This window comes from Morone saxatilis, unplaced genomic scaffold, assembly GCF_004916995.1.
Source record: "Morone saxatilis isolate NCDOM2014 unplaced genomic scaffold, NCSU_SB_2.0 Contig24, whole genome shotgun sequence".
Lineage (NCBI taxonomy): Eukaryota > Metazoa > Chordata > Actinopteri > Moronidae > Morone > Morone saxatilis.
In genome coordinates this window covers 26,053,904-26,065,465 of record NW_023339807.1, presented here as the reverse complement: position 1 = coordinate 26,065,465, position 11,562 = coordinate 26,053,904, and the positions used below count along the sequence as shown (strand labels likewise).

General features: G+C 49.2%; 2 protein-coding genes across 2 annotated transcripts in view; one reads left to right on the top strand and one right to left on the bottom strand.

Moving 5' to 3' along the window:
- LOC118336472 overlaps positions 1 to 11,562 on the bottom strand; it is a 744,338-nt gene that overhangs the window by 592,714 nt on the left and 140,062 nt on the right. The window lies entirely within an intron of this gene.
- LOC118336544 (E3 ubiquitin-protein ligase TRIM33-like) overlaps positions 10,545 to 11,562 on the top strand; it is a 1,942-nt gene continuing 924 nt past the window's right edge. Inside the window, exons 1-3 of the mRNA XM_035673213.1 lie at positions 10,545 to 10,685; positions 11,143 to 11,327; positions 11,425 to 11,536. Coding sequence (XP_035529106.1) covers positions 11,176 to 11,327; positions 11,425 to 11,536 — 264 coding nt within the window. The 5' untranslated portion in view covers positions 10,545 to 10,685; positions 11,143 to 11,175. The remainder of the gene's footprint in view (positions 10,686 to 11,142; positions 11,328 to 11,424; positions 11,537 to 11,562) is intronic.

Sequence of the window (11,562 nt, the reverse complement as noted above, 5' to 3'; positions counted from 1 at the left end):
CGATGACGATCATGAAAAAGACGGTGACGACGACGACAGCAGCAACGACAGGGGACAGCGAGCAGCGACAACAGCAACCGCAGCAACAACAATACTCAACAACCTCTATCTTTTTATATTTGATGTAACTCTATGTTATTAATCAATTTGTTCTTTAATGATCTCTGATTTTATACTTTTGGCTTTAGGGTCTGAGGTTTTGGTCTGGACTGAGTTGTTCATTCTTGTCCTGCCTCTGCCGTCTGCGTGCTGTTCGTCTGTCTTTGATATTGTAACGATGCACACAATCTGAATAAAAGGACCGAGAGCAGATTTGTTTTTTTGTGTCTTTGTCAGACTTGAATTTGTTTCCATCCAGCACAGAGAGTAAATATTACTGCAATAAAGGGAAAAGAAAATATTCAGCGAGCAGGCTAAAACTTAGGAATCTAACTTAGAAATCCCTCTGAAGGAGGCTCCAGGACTGACGTGGTTCCTTGAGTGAGTTATAGGTTTATTAGGTTACCATTACACTGGGGTTGAGAGGCTGGGAGGATGTGTTCATTTACACTAGATTAGAACCGGTCATTAGTTGGAGACTCTGTAATTCTACTGTATGGTTGTACTCTTACACTGACTGTAGCTGTGCAGTGTTGGAAGCAGACCGGAGGGATGCAGCAGATGATAGAACGCTCTTTACAACCAGAAGAGACTACAGACCTGACTCGGACTCTAGCTCAGAGACTTGTTAGCAGCTCCGGCTTTTACTGCTGTTTCCTGCTACTGCTTTATTTCTACATGGGGAGGAGTATAATGACAATAAAGATCATTCATTCATATATTCATTCATTCATCTTCTCATCTGACCCCCAAGAGGCGGAGCTGAATTAAGCCTGGTTACTGAAAACATGATGAGTGGTTGTAGCTTTGTGCAGGAAGCTTGTTGTTGTGTGAAAAACCACATCTGTAAATGAATGGCTAATTGCTAATGGCTAATTGCTAATGGCGTCAGTTTATAATTCTATAACTTTAAAAATTCAGATTAAAATAATAATAATCAAATAATAACAGCATTCTTCTTTAAGCCTGATTATTTGTATTATAGCAGTGTTCACCTGTATTTGTAGCTCATTGCATTGGTTTTACAGTGTAAATATCTTTAATTTAACAAATAAAACAATAAATGTAAAATTAAAGCTAAAAACTGTATTTTAATTATAGAAAATTACTGTTATTTTCTGTTATTTTACTGTATTTGTGGTGACCCAGTTAGATTCAGTAAAATGTAAAACACTGTGATCAATACTTCTTATTGAGCTTTCTGGTCTATATTTGTTGTTGAGGTAATCCAAAAGTGTAGTGTGTATATATATATTAGTGTAATATATATATAATAATCAGTATAAGTATGAAGATTGTAGCACCAGAATGAAACAGTGTGTAATAATCAGTGTAACAGACAGTGAACACAACAAAAGAACAAACATGTTGTGACAATGAAACTGTGTAAAAATGCAGAATGGAGAGAATCTAATGGTGTGAAATGATGAAGGAGATCTGATGCTGCAGGAGGCTGTTGGTACGAGGGGGCGGGGCCTGAGGCCGGACGCCATTCGGACACCAGTATGTTCGACTGGATGTTACTGGGTGGAGGTTCGGATGTAATCCTGCTGGCTATAAAAGATGGAGGTTTGTGCGTTGTGTCAGATCTGTTCATCATCTCTTCTTCAGAAGTAATCAGAGTAGTTTAACATTGTCATAAGTTACTGATTACATTTTAAACACGGGATTGTAGAATAAAGTGTTTATTCATTTATTGATAACAGACTAATATCATATTGCAGAATAACATTTAATGCTGGAAATCAAGTATGTATAAGTGTAAGTATAAGCGCTATGTTTTAAGTGAAGATGATTTTATGTGAGCACACTGTTAATGAAGTAGTAAGCACCATGGTTTTAGTGAAAGGTTGATTTAATGTGTAGAACATATTGAATGTGTAACAAGAAACAAGTAATGTTTGTACCAGAAGTATGTGAATGACTGTAACACAAGCTTCTGGTCACATTATAAAGTTTATAAAGTCTATAATATAATGGTGTAAGAAAATAGTAATAAAAGGTTTTTAAAAAATAGAAGTACAGCAAATTAGATTTTAATGGTGCAATCTTGGAGAAAGAAGAGTAAAAAGAAAATGTTAAGGCCAAGAAGCCTGCGAGTTTACTGATAAGAGAGCGGAGACCCGGCAGGTGCAGGATTGCTGAACTGGACCATTAGAGTGGAAAATCCCCCGTTTGATAGATTTGTCCGGGCATTTCCAGACATTTACACCATTATGTCATCGGTGAATACAAGCTGGAAAGTGGGCAGGACTTATGAACACTGAAGAGTATAAAAGGAGATGCTTTGAGACAAAACTCTGACTCGGGCTTTGTTTGTCTGTTAAGATAATAAAGTGTTATTCTTTTCACCTGGAGAATAATATATAAAATAATAATAATACTGTTTGACCTAATTTGGATTTAATAATCTGAGTTGGATATTATCTTCTGATCAAGAAAAGTGTTGACTGAGAACCAACAGTATGAACTCACATGAATAACCCCTGTACAGTAGGTACAGTGCTGTACGGTAGGGTGCGCTGTGCACACACAAGAGTGGAGACTGCAAACACAAGGAAGCAGTAGAAGAGCTTTATTGTGAAAAACCCAGGCAGGAAGTTGGGTCAGCGCTGAGTTCACGGTGGAAGGGGGTCCAAAAGGTCTGCACATACAGGACTACAGTCAGGACCAGGTCCGACCCGTAGACCCGGACCACACTGACCGGAGCAACAAACGGGAGTCTAACGAAGTCTAACGAAGTTTAACGAAGTTTAACGGGAGTTTGTTTTCATCTTTTTGAAGGCGGAGCTTTGTCGAAAACGGACGACGCAGATGTGACGGTGAGTTTAAGAACCGATATGTAGACAGTCTGCCTGTCTGCCTGTCTGCCTCCCTGTCCTTGTCTGTCTGCCTGCCTGTCTGCCTGCCTGTCTGCCTGTCTGCCTGTCTGTCTGCCCTGCCTGTCTTGCCTGTCTTGCCTGTCTGTTGCACTGCCTGTTCTGCCTGTCTGCCTGGTCTGCCTGTCTGTTCTGCCTGTCTTGCCTGCCTGTCTGAATTAAACCATTAAAGTTTCGAACTGACTAACTAACGTCAGTCTCTTGGAAGCAGCCGCGATTCCCATTGTCGAGGTTGACACCCCCCCGGTAGTGTGGTGGTGTTGTGTGTGTGTGTGTGTGTGTGTGTGTGTGTGTGTGTGTTGTGTGTGTGACTCTTTGTAACACAATAAATGTTTACAGGAGCAGAAGAGTTGGGGGGGGGGTGGACCTATTTCTCTTTAAATGTGGTTTGACGTGAGTCTGTGAATGCACCGGACCACGTCCTGTTTGGATGTTTGACCTGGTGGAAACCGTCAATGGAGGACTCCGTCAGACTGAGACACCACAACCCCCGGCAAGGGGTCCGAGGCACCAGGGTCCGAGACCGGCAGGGTCCGAGCCCCGGCAGGGTCCGAGCCCCGGCAGCGGTCCGAGCCCCGGCAGGGTCCGAGCCCCACACTGTCGGGCTCAGTGTGACAGAATAATGGGGAGCCATCAGGGGAGAAGGGAAACAACTGAATCCTGATCAATCTGCTGGAAAAGTCACTGTCCTCTCTGCTCCATTGTCCCTTTTCAATGGAAGGATAGAACCAGGTGTTATAGGATCAGGTCCAGGAAGGTCTCACAGGATCCACTGTTTCAGCCGTTTTAACGGGAGAGCAGACTCCAGAGCCGTTCATCCTGGGGTCCAACAGGTCCTCTTAGGGTTTCTGGTCCTCAAACACAGTGGAAGAGGTCAGAGTCTGATGTCTGTCTCTGTCTTCAGGACAATCTCGTCCTCCTCAGCATGGAGGAGCCAGCAGAGCCCGGAAAAACCACGTCCAGTCAGCAGGTAATTCAAACTCCCATGATCCCCCACGCTGCTTCCTGTTTCATTTACTGTTTGGGGATGTGAGAGGCCCCCCTGGTGGCAGACTACAGTGTATCAGATGTTTCCAGTTAAAAGGTGGAGCAGTGAACCAGTACGCTTATATCTTGAGGGTTTACTTCCTCTGTCCTCATGGCTCTCTGCTCTCGTCCTCTGTCCTCCTGTCCTCCTGCTCTCTGTCTCTCTGCTCCTCTGCTCTCTGCCTCTCTGTCCTCTGCTCTGGTCCATCTGCTCTCTTCCTCTCCTTGTCCTGCTCTCTGTCCTCTGTCCCTCTGCCTCTGCCTCTGTCCTCTGCCCTCTGTGCCTCTGCTCTCTGTCCTCTCTGCTCTCTGTCCTCTGCTCTCTGTCCTCTTGTCTCTGTCCTCTGCCCTCTGTCCTCTGTCCTCTGCTCTCTTTCCTCTGTCCTCTGCTCTCGTCCTCTGTCCTCTTGCCCTCTGTCCTCTGTCCTTGGCCTCTGTCCTCTGCTCTCTGTACCTCTTGCTCCTGTCCCTCTGTCCTCTGCCCTCTGTCCTCTCTCTCTGTCCTCTGTCCTCTGCCTCTGTCCTCTCCTCTGCTCTCTGTCCTCTGCTCTCTGTCTTTCCTCTGCTCTCTGTCCTCTGCCTCTCTGCTCTCTCTGTCCTCTTTCTTGCTTCTCTGTCTCTGTCTCTGCTCTCTGCTCCTCTGTCCTGCTCTCTGCTCTCTGTCCTCTGGCTCTCTGTCCTCTGTCCTCTGCTCTCTGTTCCTCTGCTTCTTGTCCTCTTGTCTCTGCTCTCTTCCTCTGTCTCTGCTCTCTGTCCTCTGCTCTCGATCCTCTGCTCTCTGTCTCTGCTCTCTTGCTCTCTGTCCTCTGTCCTTGCTCTCTGTCCCTGTCCTCTGCTCTCTGTCCTCTGCTCTCTGTCCTCTGTCCTCTGTCCTTCGCTTCTGCTCTCTGTCCTCTGTCCTCTGTCCTCTGTCCTCTGCTCTCTTCCCTGCTCTCTTGTCTCTCTCTCTGCTTCTGTCCTCTGTCCTCTGCTCTCTGTCCTCTGCTCTCTGTCCTCTGTCCTCTGCTCTCTGTTCCTCTGTCCTCTGTTCCTTGTCTCTGTCCTCTTGTCCTTCGCCTCTGTCCTCTGCTCTCTGTCCTTCTGGCTCTCTGCTCTCTGTCTCTGCTCTCTGTCTCTGTCCTCTGTCCTCTGCTCTCTGCTCTCTGTCCTCTGCTCTGTCCTCTGTCCTCTGTCCTCTGCTTCTTCTCTCTGTTCCTTGGCTCTCTGTCCTCTGTCCTCTGCTCTCTGCTCTCTGTCCTCTGCTCTCTGGTCCTCTGTCCTCTGTCCTCTGTCCTCTGTTCCTACTGCTCTCTGCTCTACTTGTCCTCTGTCCTCAGTGCAGCAGCTGTGACGCGGTCCTCAGCCATCAGATGTTGGTGTCAGGACTGTAATGAGCTCTGTGTGGACGACCTGCCGTGTCGCCCATCGCAGTAGTGACGGTCACCAGATGTCACCGGATCCTCAACAGCCGCCGCCCACGGTCGACAGAGAGGAGAGACAAGACAGAGAGAGAGACAGAGAGAGGAGACAGAAAGAGACAACAGAGAGAGAGAGACAGAGACAACAGAGAGGAGAGACAGGAGAGAGACAGAGAGAGAGACAGAGAGAAGAGAGAGACAGAGAGACAGACAGAGAGAGAGACAGACAGAGAGACAAGAGAGGAGAGAGACAGACAGAGACAGACAGACAGACAGAGAAGACAGAGGAGACAGACCAGAGACAGACAGGAGAGACAGACAGAGAGAGAGAAGAGAGAGAACAGAGAGAGAGAGGAGACAGAGACAGACATAGAGACAGAGAGGAGAGACAGAAGGAGAGAGAAGACAGACAGAGAGAGAGAGACAGACAGAGAGGACAGGATACGCTAGCTGAAACTGTGAGAATGAAAGACATAAATGTTACAGTAACAACAATAAAGCTTCATACTGATTCTGATGTGTCTTGTTTTCTTCAGGGGAGGCGTCTCGACTCCTCCCATCAAGTTCTGCAGACTCCACCCATCTGAGCCGCTCAAGCTCTTCTGATTTCACCTGCAGCAGCTCACCTGTAGAGGACTGTCAGCTCATGGCTCACACTGAACCCACAGGTATTAGTTTCACCTGTGCCGGGGGCCGACAGTGTTGCGGGGGCGACAGTGTGCCGGGGCCGACAAGTGTGCCGGGGGCAGTGACGATGAGGAGGGTTCCGATTGCAGTTAACAGTGGGCGGTAATCTGAAGAAATGCTCAGTGGTTAATGTGTGACCTCCTCTTCTCTCAGGCTATCTGTTTGTCAGTTGAAGCATTGCACAACTGAAGAAGCATGTGGAGGACCTGGTTCAGCCAATCAAAAGCGGCACAGAGACACCATCAGACAGAGATGACTTGGACATGGAGACCAGTAACTAAGGATTGTGAAGACAAGAGACTGCCTCAGAGCTGAGAGAATAAACAACATACAACAACAACCTCTGTGTGTGTGTGTGTGTGGTCTGTCGGTCTTGTGTGGTGTGTCTGTGTGTGTGTGTCTGTCTGTCTGTGTGTGTGTCTGTCTGTCTGTGTGTGTTCTGTCTGTTCTGTGTGTCACCTGTGTGTGTCTGTCTGGTGTGGTCTGTCTGCTGGTGATGTCTGTGTGTGTCTGTACTGTCTGGTGTGTGTGTCTGTGGTGTGTCTGTGTGTGTGTGATCTGTCTTGTGTGTGGTCTGTCTGTGTGTGTCTGTTGTCTGTCTGTTTCTGTCTGTCTGGTGTGTGTCTGTGTGTGTCTGTCTGGTGTGTAGGTCGTCATGTCTTGAATGTTGTCTGTCTGTGTGATTGCTGTGTGTCCTGTCTGTTCTGTCTTCTGTGCTGTGTCTGTGTGTCTGTCTGGTCTGTCTGTCTGTGTGTGTCTAGTGTGTGTCTGTGTGTGTGTGTCTGTCTGTGGTGGATGTGTCTGTCTGTCTGTGTGTGTGTCTGTCTGTCTGTGGTGTGTTCTTGTCTGTCAAAATGTGTGCTGTGTGTCTGTCTGTGGTGTGTCTGTGTGTGTCTCTGTTGTGATGTCTTCTGTGTGATGTCTGTGTTGTTGTCTGTGTGTGTCTGCGTGTGTCTGTACTGTCTGTGTGTGTGTGTGTGTGTGTGTATGTTTCAGGCTGGCCAGGACGTTGTTCTCTCTGCGACTTCAATTGCTAGAGGATGGGAGTATTAAGCAGTCTTACAACATCTTAGTTCAACATACTGAAGAAGAGGATGGAGGACATTTTAGAAGACACAAGTAAAGCTTCACAAAGGCCGTCCAAATACAGGATCAATAATCAATAAAGATACAGTGTATTACTGATCAATAAATCAAATAAAGATACAGTGTGTGTTGTTGAGATGGCTGTTACCATTAGGCTGAAGGTCACTACTGACAGTGCTGTGTAGTGTGTGTACTGTGTGTGTGGTCTGTGTGTGTGTGTGTGTGTTGTGGTCGATGTGGTGATGCTACACTGTGTCTGTCGTTGTGTGTGATACACTGTGTGTGTGGTGTGTGTTGTGTGTGTGTGTGTACTCTGTGTTGTCTGTGTGTGTGTGTGTTGTGTGTGTCTGTGGTGTACTCTGGTGTGTGTGTGTGTACACTGTGTGTGTGTGTGTGTACACTGTGTGGTCGTGTGTGATGTACTCTGTGTGTGTGTTGTCTGTTGTTGTGTGTGTTGTGTGTGTGTAGTACCCCTCTGTGTGTGTGTGGTGTGTTACACTGTGTGTGTGTTGTTGTGTACACTGTGTGTGTGGTGTGTGTACTCTGCTGTGTGTGTGGTGTGAGAGCAGACGGTGTCGCAGTCGGAGCAGTTTTCTGAATCCAGCATGAGGATGAAGAAGCTCGAAGCAGCTGCAGCAGAATCAAACAGTCGCTGACTGAGACGGCAGAAAAAGCCCAACACCGATCGACCTGCTGACTCTGCCTGTCGCAACACGGGTTCAGGGTAGATCCACCGTCGCTACACACACTAACCCCACATCACCTGATACCGGTCCTGATACCTGACACAGCCCCTCAGTTTCATCCCGGTCTGAAACAAGCCCCGCCCACTGGCTTCTTGATTGGACCGACGGCAGCACCAAGTGCTCTGGGCTCTGACACAGGAACACAACCCACCCAGTCTCATTGTAGTCCTCCTCGTAGGAGGTTCTTGGATCAGGTCCGGACTCAGGACACATAAGGAACCACAACGGATCCAGTTTTAAAACCGGGTCGGTGTTTTTTTCGTCTTGCAGGTTAAATTCAGCTGAAGGAGCTCCGGATCAGGACTGTCTCCTCCTCAGACCATGTCCGTGATGAACGTCCGTCACTGATTCGGACTTCTGAGGACCCTGTTCAATTTTTCGGTAAGCGGAGAACCCCACCCCGTTATTGGTAAACATCAACGACATTAAAGCTACAGGAACCAACGAGGGACCGTACGGGAAACCAACAACCGGTAGTGGAGAAGAACGGTCCACCCAACGGTAGGCACCTCACCATAACCAGAGCCTGATGGCCGGTTAAAACCACTGGAGTAAAGAACCTTCCTCCTCTTCCCGTCCTGGAAGAGGCCAGCTGCTAGGCGTAATCTATGTCGGAAAGCCGGACCACAATTTTGATATATAGATTGAAAGGAGATCGGTCGGGGCCCGTGAGCGCAGTCGGGTTAGAGCTGGCCACACATGTCTGGGTTGGGCTGCAGCGGCCCGTGGTTTCAATCCGAACCTGTGGCCCTTTGCTGGGTTGTCATCCCTCTCTCTGCCCCTCGCTGTCCTGTCTGTCTTCAGCTGCCCTATCTTGTAAGGATAAAGGCATGGAAAAGGCCCAAAAAAAAACAAAAAAAGGATTTAAAAGAAAAGTATCGTTGCCGTCCACTAATCAGAAAGGCTACTGACAGTTTAGCATTTAGCTGTTGTGGCTCATGAGATAACTGATTAATCGTCTGGATCGCGAGACAAACAGGAACGGAGGAAGTTTGAGCAGTTCTTGGCTCACATGTGGATTGGAGCAATAAAAAGGGGGGCAGGACTATGTATTCGGTTATACATGAGATAGTAGGCTGCAGTCAGCTTTCTATCAGCGCAATAAGAATGAACATGACATCATCTGTGAGCTGGCCTGTAGTTTTTAATAGTAAAACGGTTTCATTATAATCAAGCACCCAGATGTAAAGCTTTAACAGCACAACAGGAAACTGACGTCCAGCGAGGCCCAATTGGAGACGTGGTTTAACGGCAGAGTCTTACTGTCGTTACCCCCGGGTGACATCACATTTCATCCAGCGTTCTGATGGCTCCGATGCGGATGGTGTTTACAGGTGCTGACTTGCGGATGTTTCTGGTTTCGCCACGGTAAACTTAATGTTTCCCTGCCGGCGTTCCCGCTTCTACCGGTCTCTCCAACCTTCCAATCAGAGCAGAGACATCCAGGCCTCCCTCGTCCTCTCTCCGCTCCCACCTCCTCACACTCGCTCCGCCCCGAACCGAGCCACCACCTTTAAACTCCCTCGTTCCACCGGTCTCCAACCAGGCTGCTCTACATGTAATGTCTTCGTCCAACCATCCCGTGCTCCTGTGACCGGCTGACGCCCCTCACAGCCGACACCGCAACACGGGGAGGGCTTGACGAACCCAACCGTTTCAGTTTTGGGATTTTACTCGGTCGGCCGGTCCGTCTCCGTCCTGCCCGGCGCGATGGGTCGTCAAAAGTACACGGCCAACCGTCGGTGCGGTCCCGAAACCAAGCCGGGCGGCTCCCGTCCGCCCCAACCGCGCTCCGCGTTTCCTGTCTGACAAACAGTGGCCCATCTGTGTTTACCTGGTATGTCCTACGTGCCTGAGTTCCTCAGGTCCGGCCTGCAATCCAATCAGGCTGTGTGTTCCAGCTGCGCCTCCACCCACCAGCGCTCTCTGCCCTGCCGTTCAGCCTCGTCCCAAACCCAGTGACACTGACTCACCTGTGTCCGCAGACCGATCACACTACAGCGCAGAAGGAGATGTGTTCATCTGCCTGTCCCCCCCTGCCTCTTCCTCCTCCTCGCTTCTCCTCCTCTCTCACCTTGGTTCTACCTGCCTCTGCTGATCACCCTCCTGGTGTGGGACCCCGTCCTCAAACCGGGAACACCTGTTGACTCACGCTGCTTCCGGTCCACTTTCCGTCTACATCAAGGTCCTTCGTCCATGGCAGTCTTTTGAGCTCCCGGGACGTCGGACACCAACTCAACATCCGTCCTGCGGGCACTCTGAAGGACGTGCTCACCCGGCGAGGAGAAGCGAACTCGGGTGCCTGTCCACCTCCAGTGATCGCACGGGAAACCATGATCTCTGTCGGACCGGGCCCCCAGCCCGCCAGCGTCCCTCTGTCCTGCTCCTCTCTGAAGCCACCCAGCCTAGGAGTCCCGTGAGGTGAGAGGCCGGTAGGCGGACTCCGCGCGTGTGACCGCAGCGTGCAGCAGGTCGCAGCGGGAGGCAGGAAGCCCTGGCGGAGAACGAACACCGACGTCCACCGTGTCTGAAGAAACCGAAGCCTGCTGGGAAACCGCCGCAGCTGGGGAGGAACCAACAGCTCTGTGATTTGTACGGGCCGGAACTGCATGTCTGAGCCAATGGCAGCCCACAGTGCTCTGTTCAGGACTGCCTGTGTCTATGCCCGCCCCCCGGGTGTCCCCTCCCTGGGTTTCGTCTGGTCCTCAGGCGACGCTGAAAGATGAGATCTTACCTGGAAGAAGATGAAGTGAGAGGACTCTCAGGTAGAAGCTGCGTGGCCCCCCCGCCCAAGGTTCAGTGTCTGTTACCAATAAAGTAATACTAACAGTCTATAGCCCAACCTTACGGAAGCCCTGAAAGGCAAGTGGTCTGATTTGATTTTCCTAAGTTTGTAAAAACATAGAGTCTTTGTTTCAGGACTTTCATTGTTAGAAGTTTCTTTTCAAACTTGCTCAGAAGAAACAAATACTGTCTTTATTATGTTCCTGTTTTAAAAGAAGTGGATAACCTGCAGTTTATACACAGCTGAGTGTGAGACAGGCGGAGATCAGTGAGCAAAGACGGATGATTTAATATCCATAACCAAATCTGTTTACACCAGTGGGTCCAAACCTGGGGGTCGCGACCCCAACTAGGGCCTTCTTGATTTTAAGGGGTGTAAGGGTGTTAAGTACCAGCAGTGTCCTCAGGTAACCAATCAGACGCTCCGCTCTCTTTCAGTCTCATGATGGTGATGATGTCACAGATGATGTCATGGAGCCGCCGCCGTCGCCGGAGTCTCCTGTGACTCTGGTGATGGTTTCCTGCTCCGCCTGCGGATCAGCCAACGCCTCCATCATCTGCTCAGCCTGCGGGCGAGGGTTCCACAGAGACTGCCACGTTCCCCCTGTGGGGCCCCACATGTGGTGACCACCAATAATCAGTCATCAATATATCAATATATAACAAAACAACAACAACATCAACATCAACTGTCTGTCTGTCTGTCTGTCTGTCTCACAGGTCAGAGTGGATCTGTTCTCTGTGTCAGGACCTGTCAGACCCCTCAGACCCCTACAGCTCTGACAGACCACAAAGACCTCAGAGTCCCTGTCTGGGTCTGCAGGACCAGAGGGTCAGAGTGCACACACACACACACAC